Here is a 23,289-nt window from a genome sequence, read left to right as displayed (position 1 = left end):
TGTACATTAAAAACACTTATATATTTAACACCATTATAAATGCTGGAGCCAAAGCAGGGTTTGGGGTGGAGGCTGACAGCTTGTGACCCCCCCATGTAATAACCTCATGACCCCCTGAGGGGTCCAAACCCCCAGTTTGAGAACCCCTGTCCTAAAGTCTTTGCTACCTGATACCCGTTCACAAGGGTGGATAAAACTAACTCCTTTGGCAGTCTTGGGAAAGGGACTAGAGATGAAATGGGCTAGGAGACTGAATTTCTCCCTCTTAAGGAAGGGGCGATTCCCTACTAATTGTTTTGAGGGAAGCATATCATCTCTCTCTGGAGTGAGGGACTATTTTCTGAAACTACAAAAGGAAAAAGTGTGGGGAAATGAATGCTACAGTAAAAAGAAAAATTACTAAACGCCTCCAGAGCCTGTACAGCCCAAGGAAGGGGTAAGATGTCTTGAAGTGCAAACTTTGATTTGCATCAGAACAATCATCGGTCTCGCATCTCAATGTATTTTTGTTTGAAATTCTTGGCGTTGTGGAGCATTCCCATATCACGATGAGGCGTCCCCAGGAAAAATTAGCAGTAGTGGTATCTTGGCTAGAAGGGGAATTTTCCCCTTTGCTTGTGGTGATGGAGAATATCCACAGGTGCGTTTCCCAAACTTTTCCAAAACTGGGGCCTTCTTCAGGAAAATTGTGCCCCCACTTCAATCCTTCTGTGTTGCTAAAGGTCTATCCATTTTAATTTCTATCCGTCTCATCCTGCTCTCTGGTAAATACTTATGAGTTCCAATCCCTCCCCTTTCTGGCTGACGCTAATGGAATTGTGCCTAGTTTGCACGGTAAGTGCTTTCCATCAAAGTAGTACCGCTCTGGCCCCCTGCTTGTATAGGAACTAGGAACCTTAGGCTCCTACTCAACCAATGTCTAAGGCTGCCCTTGAAAACTACTGAAAACAAGAGAAATAAACTGACTTGTAAATAGATAGCTCCTGGTGCAGGCTGGTCCTCAGCTCTTCCAATTCTTGGTTCTTACGTTGCTGAAGTTGGACCTCATTTTTCAGCTCCCGTAGCCTCTCTTCCATCTCTTCCACCTGTTCCTGTGGACAAAGAAAATGTCTGATGTGTAACTCTGAAACACAGTGCCTGGGAGATGAAGGTTAACCAGCTCTTAGTGTTGTCTACATGGGGAGGGGTGGGAGGAAGACGATTTGCCCTGCTTGCAGCCATCAGTATAGCAGATCTGCCTGTTTACATTATGGGTTTGCACGGTTGCAGCTATACTGATGGCTAGCCCCACCCATTGATTAATTCCCTGGTATAGATAAGGAACCTAGTTTGCCAAGGGAGGAAGTTCTGCTCTTGGCTGAATGTGCTAATGCATGCTCAGTAGGCTCATCTGTACGTATGGGATGTTTCGCAGCTCATAGTGCCTCAAGAAGCGATAACTGAAGTGTAATACAAACAGGAAAACGGTGTTTCAGAGAGATCTAATCTGTATTTTTATCTTAATGTAAAATTGCCAGGAGGTAAAGAGGAAATTAATGGGGAAAGTACACCCTGAGTTCTTGTGTGATGTGGAAATAGGGGGGAGATCTGAATCAATTTCCAGCAAACCCTGTCCTTTCAGAGCGCTGAATGGGAAGAGAAATCTAAAATGAAAAGTTGATGTAAGGCTATAAGCTGATCTGGACATAGATGGCTTGACCTCTTCATACGGAGCCTGCTGCATCTGTTACCTTCATGCATGATCAGGGGAACTTGCCAAAAGCTTTTCAACAGTAGCGTTCAGAAAGGGTATAGGGATTGAAATCCAAGTCCAGTTTTAGAAGCAACTGACTGCCTTGGCTTGCTTTAACTTAGCTGAAAAGCTGTGGAGTGAAATGGGGATAAATGTGGTGGATCATCTTTACCTAAATGCACTCTGTAGGTATTTAATTGCTTTCCCTTTCCCTACAAAATGGGGGAGAAATGCTTAACATTGGACATTTCTCTTGTCTTTATAGATAACCTCTGGCAAGGGAGGCAGCCCAACCCTGTGGCAGAGTATGAGAGACTGTTACTATTAATGCAGGAGGAAGTCAGCCAGGCAGTGCTTTCACTGGGACCCAAAATGTTAGGGAAACAGCTGTACCAGGGCATTCAGAAAGGCTTTTACTTTTAAAGGAGCACCAACTTCATTTACTAGATGGCATAGACTCTATTAATAGCTGTGTTAAGAAAAGCAGAGAGAACAATTACTGAAAACAGTCTGCCATTATAGGCCTTGATTGTACATTCTCCCCTTTGAATTTTGTGGGTTCAGGTTTGGTCTCAAAAAGCATATTCTAGAAATAGAAAAAACTAGGGAAAGTGTTTAAAGACAGGGAAAGAATTTCTATAGGAAGAGAGATTAGAGTTGGACTATTATGTTTTAGAGAGGAGGTGAATGTGATAGAGGTATAGAAAAAGGGTCCGCTAGGGGGCTTCTGTTTATCCTCTGTCATAATACAAGAACAAGATAAAGGAAATGTAGCAGATTTTAAAATGGAAAAGGAAACTTACACAACTCCTTGAACTGTAGAACTCATTGCTAAAAGAGAACGTGGCAAAGATTCAGAGAAGGAGTACTCATTTATCTGAGTAATATCTGCCATTACGCCAACTGGGATAAAAAAATGTATAAGAGGCCTAAACCTTCACGTTTCAGGGCATAAACCAACCACTAGCTGCACTTGCTTAGAAAGAAATTCCCTCTCCTTTCCATCCCCTGAGCAGGCTATGGCATAAGTAGCCATGATGAAGGTTTAAATCTTTCTTTGAAGCTTCTGATGTTGGCCAGTGGAGGACACAGGATACCAGACTGGATGGACCATTGGTCTAATGCAGTATGGGAATTTGTAGGAAAATCATTTCTCTCTCTAGGGGGCAAAATAGCCCTACTTGAAACAATAGAGGGAGGTCTACAGCTCTTCCCATCAACATCAGTAGTTTGGTAATAACAGTGTATTTGGTTTAGGCATTTGTAATGGTGCCAAACATCTCCACAACTGGTGCTTTGTGTTACTCAAACCAGCTGCTCGTAAAGGCTTAAATTTTCAAGATAATATTTGACATCCACTCCCTGGCTTTGCCAATGATGCACCCGTGAGGACAATTCCAATGTGTCTTACACAGCAGTCTGAAGCTCCCCAAGTTAGCAGCCCAGTGTCCTGCCAACAAGGTGACAAATAACAGGCGTAAACCATTTAAGGCTTTATAAACTAACCAGCACCTGGAACTAATCCCAGAAGCAGACGGTACTCTGAACACTAGTGTCGTCATAGACGCTCGCTTGGTATAAGAGAAGCTGCTGTATTCAGCACAAAGTGAAGCTATTAGGTGCTTCTCGGGTAGCCCCAAGCAGAAATGTGATGTGCTGCAAGTTGGACTCTTTGGATACATCTCTCCTTCTCTCTCTCTCTCTTTGTTTATGATGTGCTTATCTCTGTGGTATTTGAACATGCATGTCTCTAAGGCAGAAATAAATCTGCAGAGGTGTGTGCATTACATACCTGTTAAGCTAGTGTGTCTGTATATTGGATATGCAATGTTGTTGTAGTCCTGTTGGTCCCACTTTATGCCTGTGTATCCAGTATACAGAGACATGTTCTCCTGGGACAAATCTAAATAGAGATAGGGCCAGATCCTCTGGTGGTGCTAATTGGTGTCGCTTCATTGAAGTCAATGGAGTTTCACTGAATTATACAGAGGATCTGTTTCATTGTGTCTCATAGGTCAGTCAAAGCTTGGAGGCTTTTCAAAAAACAAAAACCTTTTAGCAGGACTTGTATTTGACATCCGATTTAAATGCAAATACATAAGACAACTGCTGCAGGTATAAAAATCAACAACTTTGGCACTACACTGCTTCACAGGCTTTAAACTAACTCCTTGACAATGAACATGCATGTGATAAGCTCATGGTGTTGTGCTTCAGGCCCTTAATTAAGATTTGCTTTTAAAATAACAAAGCTAAAGTTATTGCTGCTCCACTGTGTTTCACACAGTGGGCGAGGTAGGGACTGGCTTTGTTATTTGGAGGGGTTATCTAGGTGCCTCATGTTTGAAGAGGAGATCAGTAACCGATCCGGTTAACCTAGAAGAATATTTCCTTTGGCTGCCCATGGTGGTGAATCTCTAGCAATATCGCCTAGTGTCCTCTTTATTTCTAACCTCTCTTTTCTGCCTATCTAGCAGCTCCCATTGCTTTGCCTTGCCTCCATCAAGGAGAGGGGACATCTGTCGTTTCTGGGCTACTAAATGTATCAGCAAGTAGAAGATGTCTGACTTCCTATTACTCCTGTTATTCCCTGCCATCTTTCCCCTTGGCTCTGAGTGCAGTGTCTTCTATATCCTAGTTTCCACAGCTTTCAGAGTATGATTCCCAACTCTTGTGTGTACGGTACTTGTCTAGCACCAATCACTGTAGTATGCTGTTGCTGAATCCAGGAGCCAGACCACCTACATGGAAGCAGCAGAGACTAGGCCTAGACTAGAATGGCGTTTAAGCTATTTTATAGGCCCGTAAAACGTACCCTGTACTGGAGAACTTCTTCGTCCCGTTTTTGCTTAATGAGCATGATCTGTTCTTCCAGATTTCTGTTCTGCAGCCGCAGCCTGCCGGCCTCTCCCTGCAGTGGTCTCAGTGTCTCCTTCAGCCCCTGAATCTCTCCCTGGGTTTGTTGCAAAGCCTTAGCACTGGCTTCTCTCCTTTCTAAAAGGCACACGAGCTGCGGCTCATAGTGTTTCTCCAGGCCCTGGCGGCTCTCTGCCACAAAGCTCTCGAACTCCATGGAAAGCCTTCGGCTCTCCTGCAAGTAATGGCTATCCCCCCGGTACTGGGGCATCTCCAGGCGCTGCCTGAACTGTTCCTTCTGCTTTTCACAAGTCTCTCTCAGCTGCGATATTTCCTCTGAAAGCTGGCTGACCCTGGTTTCCAGTTCAGCCCGATAGACCGCATACTGGGCCATGTCATGCCGTCTGGTTTCCAGCTGGTACTGGCAAGCCACACACTCTCTGGTCACCTTGAATAGCTTCTGCTTGACTTGTCGGATCTCGTTTCTCAGATTGTCCCGCTCCAGCTCCACCTTGGCCTGCAGTCTGTAGGCTGCCAGTATCTCCTCATGAGCTTGTCTGATTTCTTGAAGGGCAGGTTCCCGGAGCAGCGTGAGTTCCTGGATGAGGCTATCCCTCTCCTCCTCCAGCTGCTCCACTGCTTCGATGCATTCCTGGAAATGCTCTCCCAGCTCCTCAATGCTCAGAGTCTGGGGCTCTGCAACATCCAAGTCCAAGGGAGCATCTGCGCCATCCACATGCTGCTCCAAGGGTGCATCTGTGTTGTTCAGCTCCAGGGGGGCATTTGTGACATCCATATGTAGCTCCAAGGGGACATGTGCAACTTCAGGCTCCAACAGGGCATCTGTAGCATCTCCCTCGAGCTCTAAGCATGTACCTGCATCGTCCACGTGCAGCTCCAAAGGGGGTTCTGAATCTGCCATCAGGTCCCTGGAAATGAGAGATGAAGCGTGAATCAGAACAACATTCACTGAGAGTTTCCACCTTCCCTTTCCCTCGCCGAAGTGTTAAGGAATGGTTCCTCAAACGGGTTCCCCTGAACCAGGAACATTAATGGTGTGTTAAGCTAGCACCTGCTTCTGCTGCAGGGCCCCATCTCTGCTGCTCTTAGCTGCCTTTGCACAAGTAAGATACCCTTCCTGTCCTTTACAAGAGACCATGCTCTCAAACTCACAAGCCGCTTCAAGCATGAAGGCTACAGTATTGGTTGGAATTGATGCATTGTGCATGGTCTTACACCAAGTTTGCCCTTAAAAAAATCTAAGATGTTTAACAAATAAAATAAAAAGTGCCATTGGCTCAGATGGACGGGGAAGAAGAGATGTGTAGTCTACATCGAGCACATCACCGGCCACCGACAGTACCAGGAGGCGTGAGCCAGAGTGACATCGTTCTCCCACTACGAGAAAGGGACCAAGTGACCTTCTCCGTTGGATCATATGAACTGGAACCATAAACTCCCTAAACATTAAATCTCACCAAATGAGGGTCAATCCATCCTCATCATCATATCCACTCATTATTCTCCACACCCCAACACAACCACTCTATGAACTTCATACCCTCATATCTCAATGTCTGTACTTTGACCCATCAACCTTTCACCCCCAATCGGGGATATTGCAGATTATGTATTCCTCATGCCACCTGATCTTCAGCCAAACTTTGCACTCTCGATAATCTGTATGTTATTCCCTGATAACCAGAAACTTCTATGCTCAAACTCTGTTCACAATTTTTTTTTTAACATCATTTTAGTAATTTGAAAACCAGCTGCAGTTCCAGTGGTACCCAGCCTCCCAGAACTGTAGAGCCACTTCATCCAGTGGAACTGCAGGGAGTTACAGAATAAACAGCCCAGGACAATACATTGCGAAGTTGCACTACCATGACTGGTCAGGTAGTAAAACTTCACTAATGATGCAAACCGTTATCCCATGGCAGGATGTGACCAGTGAGTGACTCTGCTGAAACCCTGGCACATAGACACTATGGTGACTGTTGCATTGTAAATACCAGGGTAGATGTATCCTTTTGTTTCCTGGCTGCTGGTAGTAAGACTGTTTCTGATCACTCCTTGTTGCCTCATAGGAAATAGACCAAATGGTCTTGATCTATTTACTTATTGTTTCTTCACACTGCCTTGCGCCACAAGCACAGAGGATCCTACTGGAATGTCTGTGGGCATATGTACCCCTAGACCAACGCTCGGCTAAACTTTTCTGTTTGCATGAGTGAAGGTGTTCGCTGCTAGAGGTTGGGTGTGGAAACACGTCTCTGTTTTTCTGCTGTAGTTGGTACGTGAGCTGGTAGCTAGATGCTGTAGGGATGGGTGCATTAAACATGCCTAGATTCATATTATTGCTTGTCAAACTGTATTTCTGTCAGGCTACGTCTACACTAGAAACTTCAAAGTGCTGCTGCGGGAGCGCTCCCACGGCAGCGCTTTGAAGTGTGAGCGTGGTCACACGCGAGCACTGGGCGAAAGTTCTCCCAGCGCTCCTGGTAATCCACCTCCATGAGGGGAATAGCTCCGAGCGCTGGGAGCATGGCTCCCAGCGCTCGGAGCCTGTCCACACGAGCGCTTTAAAGCGCTCAAACTTGCTGCGCTCAGGGGGGTGATTTTTCACCCCCCTGAGCCAGCAAGTTAGCGCGCTTTACAATGTAAGTGTAGACAAGCCTTGGTTAGGACGCTGAGGTGCTGCAGTAATACAAAATAATAATAATAGATGTGTCTTCCTGCCTCTCCCATGTGCTGTGACTGGAATATATGTGCTAAGTCTGTATCTCTTTTATTTTTAGGAGAGAATTTACTACTCAGAATGATAGCAAGTCAAATGAAAGGCTTTTACTAGGTGCTGTTGCACCGAGAGCTTGTCTACAAAATGTCAGGCAGACAGCAATTCATACTGCCAAGTTATAGATTTTTTTTCATTAAAACCTGCCTGGTTTTCTGCCATGCTGACACAGCCTCCGAGGGAGGGAATGCGCCGATCGAGTACATCCAGGCTCTCCAAGATGGTTGAGGATGGAATACAACATTTAACACAGAGTAGAGAAGCTTCAGTTTTCCCAGGTGGGATTCTTAACTCGCCTCCGCAGCTGTGAGCTGATCATTCATCCACTACAATCTATGTAAGTCCTTAATACGTGTTATTGTTACAAAATGCGTCAGTCATAACTAGTCTAAACACATGTGCTTTGGGGTCCTGAGGAGAGAATGATCTATTGCAAAAAGGCGGTTACACTGTCTATTTTTTTTAAAAAATACACCCTAGAATAGGTTCAGTGGGGAAGCTGCAACCACACCCAATTTGTAGTAGAGTTAGAGAGGAAGAAAGCATGCTCGCTGCCAGCATGGATCTGAGCTAATGTCTAGTCACCTAGAAACAAATTTGCGTAGGCTGGCACAATAACAGCGCTCCCCTCTGTTCGCTAAAACAGTTCTAAGATGAGAGAGAACAGATTATTTTCACGGATACGCTCCCTCTTTCCAAATAAGGCAGTTTTCTGAAATCATGACACATCTCTAGCCTCAGAAGCAGGGCGAGTGTTTCTTATTTCCTAAGGGAGAAGGGGAAAGATCATGAAAAGGTGAGGATAAAAGCAGAGCCCCTTTTCAGCTGGTACCATCAACTTTTTGGCTAATTGAACCTCTTGGTGCTCATCTGCATGTGTGGGACTAAAATCAGGAAATAACCCTTGCCACACCTGTCCTGCTGTTGCAGGATTTAATCCTGAAACTGATCAACTGCCTAAAACTACACACTGCAGTCCCATTCTTCCAGATCTGGGTTTAGAGATTCACACCCACATGCCACCCCTCTTCTCTCTCTCTCTCTCACACACACTTACTTTTTTTTTCCAGTTCACACAAGGAATCTCTTACCTGGCACGTAACATCCCTTCCTTATGGTCCCGTGGTGAAGTACAATACATTCTTCAGCACAGACTAGACTAGTCTGACCTGCATGTATTGACTAAGGCAAACTCCTGGCAGATCTTGTAACCTTTTCAAATGAATGAAGCTGCTGCCTGCAGGAGCCCAGCTGCCCTACATTCTGAGCAGAGCTGCTGGACTTTCTGGGTTAATCCCAGCAAGAAGGGCGAAAGTGGCTCTGCTCAGGGAAGACCCCTCCACTTTTGCCCCCTTTACCCCATCTGGTCCCAGACGAGGGAAAAGCACAGCCCCAATTTGCAATTGTTAGCTCTCACCTTTCTCTCCAGGAGCCCAGTTCCTCGTGTTCTGGACTGGACGTGGGTGTAGCATGGGAGTGTGTATTTGCTATTAATAAAGTGTTAGAAACCAGAGCCCCCTGGCCTCCAAGCAGCAATCTCCCTTTCTTTGCCTGGGAGCCAGCTGCAATGCCAGCTGCAGGCTGGATCCCTCCCAGCGTGGTCAGGGAGGAGGAGGAGGGCGGAGAAAGGGAGAGCTGGCTCCTTGCTCCAGATCATTTTTAGCAGGCGGCAAGTTACAGTAAATGAGGTTGGGTCCTTCCAGAAGTCGGGAGCCTGGATCTAAAACATGCCCATCCTGGGAGGCATTCGCCAGGGAAGGTGGTGGCTGGAGTTACCCTGTTCGAGACTGAGCACAAGCTCTGGGTTGCTGCGCTCCTTTGATTTTTAGAAGGATTTTGAAGTGATGGTTTTCTTTGTGCAGCCTTAAGCCCGCCCCTTCCCTGCCCTTATTGGGCCCTCTTCCCTGACTGGCACAATGCCCTTACCATTCCCGGTCCAGCCCTGGGGATACTTGCACAGAGAGGCAGCTGTCTGGTGAGCAGTCCATGAGAAAGCAGAGGGAGTGGAATGGGTGGGATCAGTTGGAGGGTGGGGCGTGAGGGTTTGCAATGTTCGTTCTGAGTTCTTGGCCTGTGATCACTTTTAGTTGATTGAAATAGAAAATATTACAGAATTTTTTTTTAAAAACCCCCCAGCAAATCACTTAAAAATACTTGAGATTAAATGGACTTTAGGGATGGGGCACTGCCCACTGCTGTGGCGAGGATACCGATCTGTGAGTCAGGCTCCTGGCGTCTACTCCTCCGTCTGCCACAGACTCACTAGTTGAGCTGGAGCTAATCACTTTGGGTAAAATTTTCAAAAGCACCTAAATGATTTAGGAGCCTAAATTCCACGGACGTTCAGTGAGATTTAGGTCCCTAAATTCCTTGTGACAATGAGGCTATGTCTACACACTACAGGCACAGCTACAGCACTGCCGCTCTGCCACTGTGGCACTGTAGTCTAGAAATTTCTCACAGGGATGGAAGGAGTGTAGTTAATCCAGCCCCTCAAGAGGTGGTAGCTAGGCGGTTTTTACACCGGGGCTTAGGCTGGCTTAACTACATCTCTGAGTGTGAATTTTTCACACCCCTGACCGATGTATCTAGGTTGATCTAAGTTTTAGGCCTAGACCAGGTCTTAGACTTAGACTGTGGCCAGGTGTTAGAATTAAAAGTTAGGTTGACCCAGCTACGTCACTCAAGGATGTGAAAAATTTATACCTCTGAGCAACGTAGTTAAGCCGACCTAACACCAGGTGTAGACAGCATTACATCGACAGAAGAATTCTTCCATCAACCTAGCTATTGCCTCTCCGGGAGGGGGATTAACTACGGCAATGGAGATCCCCTCCTGTTGCTGTGGTGGTGTCTGCATCAAAGTGCTACAGTGGTGCAGCTGCAGTGTTCCTAGTGAAGACATAGCCTGTGTCTGCACTACAGACTTCTGTCAGCATAGCTCTGTTGGTCAGGAGTCTGAGATTCCCTGACTGACTGAGCTGTGCTGGCAAAAGTTTGTAGTGTGCACGCAGCTATACTAGTAAAACGACACTTTTATTGGGTTAGCTTGTTTTGCTCATGGGCGAGTGGATTTACCACACTGGTACAAAGCACAGTCTAGCTGTGTCCACACTAGGTCTTCGCTGGGATAGCTTTGCTGGTATAGTATACTTGTATTCCTATACTGGTAAAGTGCTCCTAGTCTAGACATAATCTTAGGCTCCTAAGTCACTTACACACTTCTGAAATTTCTATCCTTTACCTTTGTGCGCCTCTGTCCCCATGTGTAAACGGAATTAGAAGAATGACCTTGGTAAAGCACTTTGAGATCTGCAGTTGAAAAGTGAATATATAAGTGCCAGGTGCTCTTATTATTAGGAATAATTAAATTCTCTCTCTTTTGCCACTGCACTTCAGTCTTCCCCTCTCAGCTGGCACAAGACGGAGCTCAGTTGAGCTTCACTAATAAACCTGCCCACCCCCGCAGTGCTGCTCTGACAGTAACATTCTCCCTGTCCTTTGGAATGAGATGGGGCTTTGTTGTTTCAAGACTGCACCCTTTCAAATATATTCCCATTTATTAACATTTAATACCAATATACAAATGTGCTCCACTCATGCTTCGTCTCCTCTGAAATGTGGCTATTGTGAGTGTAATGCAGAGAGTGCAGAGGGGAGATGAGCCAAGCTGTGCCCACCAGGTTCTGCTGCTGCCAATGCCCTTTCCTTTCCAGGAAAGGGCATTGGCAGCAGCCTCATTCCCTAACCTGGCAGCTGTCTCTCTCCCCCTCCAAGTTCTCAGGGCAGCCTTCGCCTTGTTCACTATACCAGCTGCAGAAAGTTCCGAAATGGAAGAAGATGCCAGTTACTTGCTAATGGTGATTGCATAACCCTGTGATGATGATCTTCCCAGCATAAAGGACTGCTCTATAAAACCATCAACAAAGGAGTGGAAAGACATAAAACTATAGATGTATAAAGATTGTCACAAGGTAGAAGTAACCCCAGGAAGGAGATCTATCATACAGTCAAGTCTATCAGAGGCCGGAGTTTACCCTTTGCATTTGCAGACCTGACAAGTCTCGGAGTTTCTGCTTTTTTGGATTAATTTTAAGACCTTTTTAAAGACTCTCCCTCTTGCAATGAAGGGCTTTGTTGTGTTTCAGTGAGATGTTCACAGCCTCACAAATGACTTCTCGACACCTCCTTCACTGAGATTGTCAGGTCTTGACAACCCTGCGTTCCTATTGTACTGATAGGCCTTGCGATCTGCGCGCCTTTACATTCAAAAAATACAAATAATCTGTAAATCCAGCAATAATCTCTGGTGGGAACTAAACTAGACCTTACCTTTGCTGTAACAGCCCTGTTCGTGCCCGGTCCTCGACATCCTCCCTGGCAGTTACGAACTGGCTCCGCTTATCTACCTACGGATTGCCAAGCAACACCCACCACTCTCTTGAAACATTCATAAATGTCAACGTAGTCCCAAACGTCAGCTTCCCCAGTCTTGCTAATCCTCCCTGGGCCAAACACTAGTGCGAGGATCAGGTTACCCATCCCTTGTTTGCCTTCAGGTTTCTAAGTTCCAGTGAAATCAGGGCTAAATCGGGCTTGCCAATATAAGCACTGAAGGAAACACAGCTTTCAGTGACAAATATTTTTGTTAAAAAAGATACTTTCTTCAGTACAGTCCACACTCCTCCTCCTCCTCCTCCTCTTCTCCTCTCCCTCCCCCCCAGCTCCCCTATTTGTGGAGTGCCTTTTGACTCAATAGCATAGGAATGCTATTAACTTGAACAAGTTGTGTGTGTGTATAAATATATAACTGTCCAAAGCTGCCAGGGGGACAAAACCTGTGGGTCATGTGCGCTGGGTAGAAAAAGCCTTGTATGGGATGAAATTAAAAAAAGTTTACTTCTGAAGTGCCAGCTTTACACCTCTTTCTGATTTATCCATTAAATATTTCAGGGGAGGGAGGAATGTGAAAAAGTTCAGCTGTGCTTTCCTTCTGGACTGGGTGAGTTTGCAGCTCTTCTCCTGTTGGGGATCTGTTTGTGAGTACAGCTAGGCAACAGTCAGCTAGGGTGTCATCAGGAGAAGAAGGGGCATTACATCTGATATGCCCAGGGCTGCTAATACAATGCAGCTTGTTACAGCAAGTCCAGAGAAGAGATCTCAGCAACATTGTGACCCCTCATAGCTGCAGAGAATTGATATCCCTTTTTGGATTTGGTTAAGCACGACTCCCCACATCTGCTTCTCTTTGGTTAATTCAGGTCTGAAGGTTGGATGGATTCCTGTTTGTATGGAGCAATCTGAAAAAAAAGCTTGTGTGTGTGTGTGTGTGTGTGTGTGTGTGTGTGTGTGTGTGTGTGAACTAAAATAGTCTGTACTTTGCTCCTGTAAACAGCACCAGTGAAGGCTTATCAGGAACACTGCTAAAACCATGAAGGAGAAAAGAAAACGTCTGAGCATATTGCAAAGACTAAATGTTCCTGCTTTTTTTAAAAACTGCAATGTCCCTGATTGTCCCTCTTGTTCTCTTGTGGTTACAGATTTTTCTGCTTTGAACCTGATGACCTACTAAAAATAGCTAAGCACCACAGAGCACAAAAGTAATACTTAGTTCACTCTCTCTGTGTCTGTCCCCCTCCCGCTTTGCTGGGGTTCACGTTTTTTCCTTTGAATTAAGCCTTTTTTCCCCCCTCTCCCTCTTCAAAAATTTCACATCTTCTCCAAATCCAATATCTGGGTAGTGGGTTTAATAAATGTTAGAATAGAGGAACATGGTTCTAGGCTCCTGGGTTCTGGACCCAGCTTTGCTACTGACTCACTGAAAGATCTTGAGTAAAGCATTTAACTGTCTATATCTCAGTTTTTACCCATCTCTGTAATGGGGATAATACTTACCCCACAGAAGTGTTAAGAGGTTTAATCAGTGTCTCCTTTTTTCTCCCTGGTGGGACCATTTATCTCACATGGTAAATACTATCCATATAAAGACATTCTGCCTAAGTTCTTTTCCATTGTCCTCCTTTCTTAGCTTAAGTTCATGTCCTCTGTCTGCTTCTTGTCTCTGACACTAACTTGAACAATTTTGCAGCACATAGCCTGTCTAGTCCCCACAGAATTTCATACTCCTCAGTGAGTTCTCCTCTAATGGCCTATCCTGCTCTCATTGGAGTTTCCCCATTGATTTAAATGGGAGCAGGATGGCTTTCTTTCACAAAGAATGCAGAGCTTTAAAGATCCCCTGTCAGCCATTGCCCTTCTCTCTGAATTGTCTCAATTTCTATGCTCTGCTTTCCCCAGTGTATCCAGAGGGGCAGAGAGTTTTACATGAGAGGCCTGAGTAATCCCTCAAGCAGGGATAGGATCATTTCCCCATCCCTGTATGTAACCTAGCATTTCTTTCGTTCTTTTACTGCATTCGTAGCCTGTGTCAAAGGTTTTAAGATTGCATGTGCCGCCACTCCTGATTCTTCTGCTCCTCAGTGTTTTCTAGCATATCATCTTGAGGATCAGTTTATTCCCTTTTTTCCATTGTATGTCCCTAGCATCATTGCCGTGTTTGTTTCTATATTGAATAAGATCATCTGTAGTGTCCAGATCATTCTGAATTTTACTGAACTCTTCCTTTCTACTGAAAGCTCCCTTCCTCCCTCCCAGCCTTAACATCAGCAAATTCCACCAGCCAACTGCACTTTCCTTCTTCCAGGTCGTTAAAAAAAATTGATCCTTATTTACTGATCTCTGTGATTCTGCACTAGCTAGCCGCCTCCATTCCCAACTGTTTCCATGTGCTTGAGCTGTATGTGTTTGATAGCTAAACCAGTTCCTAATGATCTCAAGCAGAGATGCTCATTAACTAACTGTATGAATTAGTCTTTTGCAAGGTGCTGTCCCCAGAAATGGCCTAAACATTCAGGGAAAAGATGTCCACGGCTTCCTCCTCCCAACTCTTCCACCTTCCTTTTCAGACCTCACTTTCTGAATTAATGTGGCCTGTTCTTATCCTGTTAGTCCTTTCCTGGTCATGCCATTTGCTGAACTCAAATTCACTTTTCACTTTTGTGCATTTTCCTTCCACTTCCTTAATTCCATTCTGCCACCCTGTCCAATCCTCCTCTAGATCTCACAAAGAGACTCTTTAAAAGCTCTTGACGCTTTTATTGCTAGCTGGGACCCACCATCCTTCGGACGTAGCAATTCTGTCTGTGAAAACTTTCCGATTCTCCTCTGTGTCTTTCCTTCCATTGCTTCCTCTCACTATCTCCAGCACATCGTGCATTCCTCACTATTATTATTTATTGCATTCTGGCTGAAACCACCATGTGCTAGGTGCTGTTCACTTGCACAGGAATATCCAGGGCATGATTCTCAGCTACAGCATTCCTACACTGGGGACAGTGTAACTGACACTCAAATCCATACTCCCTGCCCCACACAGAACCATAGAATCTCAGGGTTGAACGGGACCTCAGGAGGTATCTAGTCCAACCCCCTGCTCAAAGCAGGACCAATCCCCAACTAAATCATCCCAGCCAGGGCTTTGTCAAGCCTGATCTTAAAAACCACTAAGGAAGGAGATTCCACCACCTCCCTAGATAACCCATCCCAGTGCTTCATCACCCTCCTAGTGAAAAAGTTTTTCCTAATATCCAACCTAAACCTCCCCCACTGCAACTTGAGACACAGCTCACAGTCTCTGCTGCAGTTTGCTCATGTTTGTGTTCCCCAGACTTTAGACCGCCTAACTTCATTGCTTAGGCCTGCAGCATTGCCATCTCCGGGGCATCCTGGCAGAATTTTGTCTGGGGCAGGAGCCAGTTACCTGGTGATGCAACCCTCCTAGCAAATTGGAGCCCTCTTTTTGGCTGTAACCTCACTTGCCTACCTCGCGGAGGAAGAACAACCAATAAAAGCTGCTGTGGGCAGTGCACTCTTTCTCACCCTGGCTTGGAAAGGCTGCAGTGGGGTCCCCTCCCCACTTCCAGGCTGGAGGGGGGCCAGCTCTAGGGGGTCTTCACCTCCCTCTGCCCCTGGCCCTGTGCTACAGCTCTTCGTTCCTTCTTCCACTCCAGAGAGAAGTGCTGAGCACAGGGGCAAAGGGAGGTGAGGAGCCCCTAGACCTACCCCACCCCACTGCAACCCTCCTAGGCCAGAGGGTGGGGTGAGGAATCCAGGAGGAGCAGAGATGAATCTGGGGGGTGGAGGGGCTGATCTGCTGGGTGGGCCCTGGGGGACAGGATTGATTGCTGGGCAGGGGACAGACAGACATGGGGGAGAGAGTTCTTGTAGCAGCGGCCAAATTATCTTAACCAATACATTTGGGAGTGTTGGCAACACTGATTGTCACACATAGACATCAGGTATGGGGAGGGTGGGGGGATTCAAAAATCAAAAGACTGAAAAGAAACAGTATAATTTTTTTTTAAAAATTGAGTTTTTTGAGGTGTGACTCATGATTTTTGATCTCTTGAGGTTGGCAATACTGGGCCTGTGGCTTGTCGCTGACTCCTCATCCACATTGCTAGTCGTTCCTGGGCTGGGCTGGAAACGAGCACTTAGGATTTTGAATCTGATTCTGTGGGGAAAATGTGAATCTTTGCTCCAGCCCTGCGTATATTTCCACGGAAGGCAGCACTCCATGGGAAGGATTGCTAAAAGGCTCTTTTGCATGATGTCCAGGCTCCTGCATCTTTCTCAATGGGGATTTCCCCTTCTCTGTCCCTGAACAAAAAGGCCCTCCACAGGTAGATCTTTCTGCCTTGGCAACGCTTGACGTAAGTGTGTCATGGCGATGCAGGGGGACAGGAGTGAATTGATTTACTGTACTGGGATGTTCTGCAGAAGTTTAAGTTCATCCCTTTGGCCACCAGAGGCCGCCATGAATGCGAGTTACGTTTGTGATTTGCCTGGACAGGAGGCAGGTTTAAATATTACTCAGACTTCTAAGGGGGAGGGGCAGTGCTGGGCCTTGAGCCTTCTTGTTTTCCAGTTAAAAATTACATAGGTTTGAGCTAATCACTGATAAATTAACTTCAGTTTCCCCTGCAGCTCTGCTCCCGCTGAGTGACACGCACTGTACTGCTCCCACCTGTTCCAGACCACTGGGCTCAACACAGCCATAAATCCCTAAGTGCTACCAGACATCGTCCGGACTCCCTTTCAGTCCTGACGGTGTTACATTCCAAGTGCCTAGCAGTTGTGGCAGGGATTTTCCAAACCAATGGGCCTTATCCCACCCTCTGGCCATCTACAGGAGTCAATAGGAGTAAGGAACTGTAGAACTAGATTCCCTACTTCCCACCCCTCGGACAAACAGGCACTGCTAGGTACTAAGTGGGATTCTTGGGGGGTGCAGTGTGGCGAAATGCATATTCTAGAATCAGGACTACTGGGTTCTAGCTATCTACCTTATGGGTTTCTACAGCATTCATCACCATAGTATCCATCCAGCTTGGCCACTGAACTGCTGTGTGACCTTGGGTGAGTTACTTCTGCTCTCTGTGCCTCGGTTTTCCCGTATATAACACAGAGATGGTTGAACTGCAAGTGCTTTGGTATCCTTGGATGCAAGGTGCTGTCGATGTGCAATGCGGCATTATTACTAGGAGAGACTGCCCCATCTGCTGAATTACCTACAGCAGCCATGGCTTGGATCAGACAGCTACTCTCCTCCCACCAGCTTTCTTCTTCACTGCTCCTGCAGTGACACAACTGCTTTGTTGCATCTCCTCAGTCCTGCGGGGGGGTGGGAGGGGGAGGTGAGGAGGGGGAATCTGGCTCAGATTTGATCAGAGCAGATGTCTGTAAACAACCAAATTACAACAAGCAGTTGGGCTGCAGCAGCACGTGCCTGAGGTATCCAAATTCTGTGCAGTGGTGCTGTCTGGAGAGCTCTGATCAGGAGTCTGGAAGGGCTGGCATTATTACCCTGCTTTGGTGATTTTTTTTCACCCCTCCACCTTCTGCTTTCTGTTGGTTCCTGCCCACAGAGTGTAACTGGAGGGTTAGCCACAGAAAACCAACAGTTCCCACTTAGAAATTGACACCCACATCCTAGCTGGAAGGGGAGAGAGGATGGGAGCAGGGTGGCAGGTGTGACAATCAGGATCCAGGTTTCAGAGTGGTATCCGTGTTAGTCTGTATCAGCAGAAACAACGAGGAGTCCTTGTGGCACCTTAGAGACTAACAAATTTATTTGGGCATAAGCTTTCATGGGCTAGAACCCACTTCATCAGATGCATGGAGTGGAAAATACAGAAGCAGGTATAAATATATGAAAGGATGAGGGTTGCTTTACCAAGTGTTTGGTCAGTCTAACGAGATAAATCAATTGACAGCAGGATACTAAGGGAGGAAAAATAACTTTTGAAGTGATAAGAGAGAGGCCCATTACAGACAGTTGACAAGAAGGTGCGAGTAACAGTAGGGAGAAATTAGTATTGGGGAAATTAGGTTTAGGTTTTGTAATGACCCAGCCACTGCCAGTCTTTATTCAGGCCTAATCTGATGGTATCCAGTTTGCAAATTAATTCCAGTTGTGCAGCTTCACGTTGGAGTCTGTTTTTGAAGTTTTGTTGTTGAAGAATTGTCACTTTTAGGTCTGTTATTGAGTGACCAGAAAGATTGAAGTGTTCTCCTACTGGTTTTTGAATGTTATGATTCCAGACACCCCAAGGGGAGAAGAGGGGATCTGATCGTTATGAGTTATGTATACAGACTGTGGTTATGAACTTGGGGTAGATGGATTGGGGGAGACTCTGGAGTGGAAAGGCTGTTAGGATCACCCTGCCAGGAGTGACGAGGCTGGTGGAAGCCAGGGTGGGCCTGTTGGCTGGCTACTGGTGTCAGAGCTCTGAGCCATAGCAGCATAGCATTAAGGCACCCAAAGTTACAAGGCAGGCGGTTGCAGAACCCCTTACTGGTCTGGGTGATCCCCAAAATGTCACATGGGGCAAAGAGGCATTTTTATAGGTTCACGGGTGAAGCAGGGTTTCTGAGGACAGAGTACATTGAAAGCTGTCACATCTCATCAATTCCCTGAGTAAAAGAGCTTGTGAGGAGGCGTATGTTGTACTCAAGGCTTTATACTCCAGTAATAGCCTCTCTCAGCTGGAGAGAGAAAGGATGGCTCAGTGGTTAGGGTACTAGCCTGGGACTCAGAAGACCCTCATGACCTTGGGCAAGTCATTTAGGGCCAGATCTTCAAAGGTATTTAGGCATTTAGGTCCCAAGTTAGTCACCTAAATACCTTCAAGGATCTGTGCCCTAGGCTGGTCTGCATTACAAAGTTTGCAAACAATGTCATGCCCTCTGTGATGTAATTAAGATGACCTAATCCCTGGTACAGACACCACTAGGTCGACAGAAGAAGTCTTCCTCAAGCTAGATACCTTCTCTCAAGGCGGATTTATTACAGCGATGGAGGAACCCCCATATTACAGCGCTAAAGCTGCACCACTGTAGCATTTCTAGTGTAGTCTTTTTGGGTCTCCCTTTCCCATCTGTACAATGGCGATAACAGCACTGCCCTACCTCACAGGAGTGTAGGGAGGATAAATACATCAAAGAGTGTGAGGTGCTCAGATACTATGGTGACAGATGTCAGAAAAGTACTTTAGCTAGTTAGAGGCACGACAGGGAGGGGCCAGAGCACTGGCTCTAAGGTATGTCTACACTTGTAAATTATGCCAGTATAACTTTGTCAGTTGGGGGGTGATTTTTACCTATATAGTTATACCAGTAAAAGCCCTAGTGTAGACACAATTAAACTGGTATAAAAGTTATGCTGGTATAATTTATTCTGCCTCCGGAATTGGAATAAGCTAGATCGGTATAACTGCATCCACACTAGGTGGGGTTTGCCACTTTACCTCTACCAGTGTAGTTAAAGCAGTCCATCTTTTACTGCAGATAGAGCGTAAGGGATGTCACCGCGCTTCCGATCCTATTCTTCTACATCAAAAGTTCTGGCTGTAGGGGGTTCCCAGCTCCCCCAGGAGGAGTCACTCTGCAAAATGGTCTCGCTTCTCGCAGCAAGAAGCTGCAAGAGCAAAGGTGCCCCCAGCTAATCCCACCCCAGCCTTCTGTGGCAGCTGTCACTATATAGATCTATGCAGGAATGCAGGCTGGGGGGGGGCTCTAGCTACCTCAGACTCCGCTTCTCCCTGCCGGCGTTAATGTAGGGAGTACTGTCAAAGGTGCTGGCTGTGGGGAGAACACATTCCCAGCCTCTGCTCTATCCCTCTTGATTAGGATTGATCTGTCTCCACTGAAATGTCATCCTAAACCCTGATGAAGTAGTAATGGAGAGAGAAGGCTTGAACATAATCTGTGAGAAAGCAAGGAACGGGTTAAGCTGGGTAAAGATTTATACGATAGGCAAAGCAAATATCCCAGAGAGGATGGGCTGTGGCTGTTGGCAGGGCCTGGCCAGGTCCAAAGGGGAAAAGCTTTCTGAGAGCAGATCAGGATCAAGACACTCTCCTCTTTGAAGACAGCTGGGGTGGGGCTCTGGAGAGGAAGGAGAAACTTACAATTTCACCAGCTCCAAACATTACTTTCAGCCTTATTATTATTTATTATTTTATGTATTATGGTCGCTTCTGGAGCCTTAGTCGTGGGCTAGGACCCCACTGTGCTGTACAAACACAGAACAAAGAGACAGTCCCTGTTGCTGCTTGTGGACACTGCAGGAATGCGGCTTCCACTGCTCTGGGACATTTGCTTTCCAGATCTTCCTGCCTGGCACTGCCAGGGCACTACTGCCAGGAAGCTTGCAGCCCAGATGTCCTGCCTGGCACTGCTGGGCGGAAGCTGGTGTGTTGGCTGGAACTGTTAGAAAGCAGGCAGTGCTGGAGCATAACCAGCCAGTTCAAATAAGCAGCTAGAGGCAGCAGTCTCCTCTGCACAGCAGGTTCCCTTTAACAGCAGCATGAATCTTTAGGCTCTGCTACTCTTGAATAACAGACAAGCATCCCAAGCGCTGCCCTCCTGACTCCTTGGCCTGGCATGTCACATCAGCCTCCCTACACAGGCGGCTCTTGCATTTTCAGTTCATTTCAGGCTCCATCCAGGGCACGTCACGCTCAGAGTTAAGAAACACCTGGCAAAGTGTTGCCACGTGGGCAGGCTGAACATTCCCTGTTCCTTTTGGGGTGAGTATGGCAGCTGGAATTCTACCTTCCCTGCACTTGCTTTCAAACCTGTCCTAAAATTCATCCAGAAGAAGGCAGCCTGGTAGGAATGAAGGTTTCCGGCAGCTGGATGAGCGATCGGTTGGAGGAGGAAGTGCGTGAAGTGATAGCTATTCCTTTGGAATCTTTCAAGGCCAGAGAGAGCGCATGCTGGCACCGACCCGGCGGGAAACTGGGAGCAGTCTGGGGAGGAGTCTGGCAGAGCTCAGCCACCTGGCAGAGAGGCAGCAGCTGGATACAGAGGCATCAAACCGTCAACCTAGGTTGACTAGTTTCAGAGTAGCAGCCGTGTTAGTCTGTATCCGCAAAAAGAACAGGAGTACTTGTGGCACCTTAGAGACTAACAAATTATTAGAGCATAAGCTTTCGTGGGCTACAACCCAATTGGTGAAAGGTTTCTCAAGGCTTCCCAGGGAGGGAATTCTTGTGATGGTGGCAGCGGACCAAAGCTAAGCTGGTAGATAAGCTTAGAAGTTTTTATGCAGGCCCCTACATTTGAACCCTAAAGTTCAAAGTGGGGATCCAGCCTTGACATCCGAAGAAGTGGGTTGTAGCCCACGAAAGCTTATGCTCTAATAATTTGTTAGTCTCTAAGGTGCCACAAGTACTCCTGTTCTTTCTAGGTTGACTAGTTTATTCTGGAACAAGGAGCCATAATTCTCTTGCCACAGACTGACACTGCCCCTGCAGGACTCTTGTAACCGGGGAAATCACTGTAGCACTAAACTGGCAATGACTGTATACAGGTCCCCATGCTCCATTTGGTTATTGCAGGGAGTCTCAGACTTTTTGGTCTGTGGGGTAAACTTGGGCAAGTCAGTTTCCTTCCCTGTGCCTCAGTTTCCTCATTTGTAAAAGGGGGTAATTAAGCTGACTTCCTTTTTCAAGCATGTTGGGATCGATGTATAACTGGGTTAAGTAAAGAACTAGATAAGCTCATGGAGGACACCATCAATGGCTATTAGCCAAGATGGTCAGGGAAGTAACCTCATGCTCTGACTGCCCCGTAACATCTGACTGCCAGAAGCTGGGCCTGGATGACAGGGGATGGATCACTGGATAAATTGCTCTATTCTGTTCATTCCCTCTGAAGCATCTGGCACCAGCCACTGTCAGAGACAGGATACTGGCCTAGATGAACCATTGGTCTGACTCAGTCTGGCTGTTCTTATGTAATGGATGGGAACTGCTTTATAAGAGATTCATTCTCAATCATCTGGACCCTTCCTATTTGCCAGTGCCTGGCTTTCCTTCCTGTCATGATCACCAGCCCCCCACCTCTCCTCCCTATTTGTGATCATGCAAGTCCTGCTCCCCTCCGTTCAGCATCTCACATCCTCCCTTGCCATTCATTATTGCCTGCTCCTACCTCTGCTCCCATTTGCCATCAGCTGGCCTTCACCTCCCTTCCCATTCAACCCCATCATAACCTCCTCATTCTGTCCCCCTACTAGTGCTTTATGGCCCTGACCTGTGAGAAAGGAGATGGGGGTGCAGGCCTGGGCCTTTAGAGAGGGAATGAGGCAGTCTGCTCCTCCTTCTACAGGGAAGCTCTCCTTTAACCAGGCCTTCTTCTTCCCCAGTGAGCTCTTGTTGTTTGAATAGTGCTCTGCAGGATTTCCCATTGGGCTGGACACTGTCTGTAACTCAACATGCCGGATGGGTTTAGAACTGCTACAAGAAAGACCTCTTCCAGCAGGTGGGGCTGTCAGAGGATGGTATTTGAATACTGGTGGGAGGTGCTCACGCTACACCGATCTCATCACTTTCCAGCAGGAGGCACTGTAGGGGGATGGTGTAGGAGCTCTAGCTATTGGAGAGCGGGCAGTGGCTCACGTCCTAGCAGCAGGATCCCTCTAGGAAATGGTGCAGGCAGAGTGTGGTGGGCTCCACAGACTATGGCCATTGGTGGGGGTGGGAAGCATCCAACAAAGACCAAGAAAAGAGACGGGGAGGGGGTGTCCTCTCCTTCTACTGCGCAGAAAAGAAAACGGATGAGGTGCTCCCGAGGGCTCTTCAATGAAGTGTCCACTTGGGGCAGACGCTGCAGCTCTGACACAGCTGTGTGTGAGCCCTTTGCTTGCAAATACTTTCTGTCTGTAGCAACCGGGACATGTCCTCAGACAGTAACTGAAAACACAGGCCTTTCCCCTGACCCTGGGACATCCCAGCACCTCGGCAGGGTGGTTTGAATTTTAAAGGGCTCCTGCATAGCAGTGCTTATGGGATGAGGGGAAGCTGGGGAAGCAGAGTGGAGTCCTTTGCTCCTGGCTTGTCCATGACTGTCAGCCAGGCAGCTGGTACTACAGGAAGGCTTGTCGCAACCTGAGAACAGGGATGTTGGGGGTCTGATCCAGCCTCTCTCCAGTGCTCTGCATAGTCCGTGCCGCATTTGTGGTGCACCTTGTGCTTTGTGACACGTAAGAAGGGAACATTACTACCCCAAGGAGCTTACAATCATTCTCACGCTGCAGCTTCTTCTCCAGGTGCCCATGGACATCACGTAAAGCTAAACTGCTGTCAGGGCAGTTTTTGGGACCGGGCTGCTAGTGGAGAGAGATTTCAGGAACAGGGCACCCCTGGACTTTGTCCTCTGCAGCAGCTCTCGCTTTGCTGAGGTTTGCTCTGACGCTGAGAGGGGAGAAAGATCCTTTTGCCAATCCTGACTCAATGCTGAGAAAAGACCAGTCAGCTAAATGGCTTCCCCCCCGGAA

General features: G+C 47.0%; 1 protein-coding gene across 5 annotated transcripts in view; it reads right to left on the bottom strand.

The window, feature by feature from the left end:
- Positions 1–11,788, bottom strand: part of SYNC (syncoilin, intermediate filament protein) — a 13,729-nt gene extending 1,941 nt beyond the window's left edge. The window contains exons 1-4 of one of the 5 annotated variants that reach the window (XM_026657093.2): positions 8,803–8,924; positions 7,533–7,609; positions 4,548–5,517; positions 967–1,091 (exon numbers count right to left, since the gene is read on the bottom strand). In XM_026657093.2, the coding sequence (XP_026512878.1) occupies positions 967–1,091; positions 4,548–5,517; positions 7,533–7,591 (1,154 nt within the window). In that variant the 5' untranslated portion in view covers positions 7,592–7,609; positions 8,803–8,924. Of the gene's footprint in view, positions 1–966; positions 1,092–4,547; positions 5,518–7,532; positions 7,610–8,476; positions 8,545–8,802; positions 8,932–11,717 lie in introns of those variants that run through there. The other 4 variants (XM_026657092.2, XM_026657096.2, XM_026657097.2 and 1 more) reach the window with 4 other exon arrangements.
- Between the last annotated feature and the right edge of the window lie 11,501 nt (positions 11,789–23,289).

This window comes from Terrapene carolina, unplaced genomic scaffold, assembly GCF_002925995.2.
Source record: "Terrapene carolina triunguis isolate 2854851 unplaced genomic scaffold, T_m_triunguis-2.0 Scaffold236, whole genome shotgun sequence".
Lineage (NCBI taxonomy): Eukaryota > Metazoa > Chordata > Testudines > Emydidae > Terrapene > Terrapene triunguis.
Note: the sequence above shows the minus strand (reverse complement) of the source record. Positions and strands in the feature narration are given on the sequence as shown.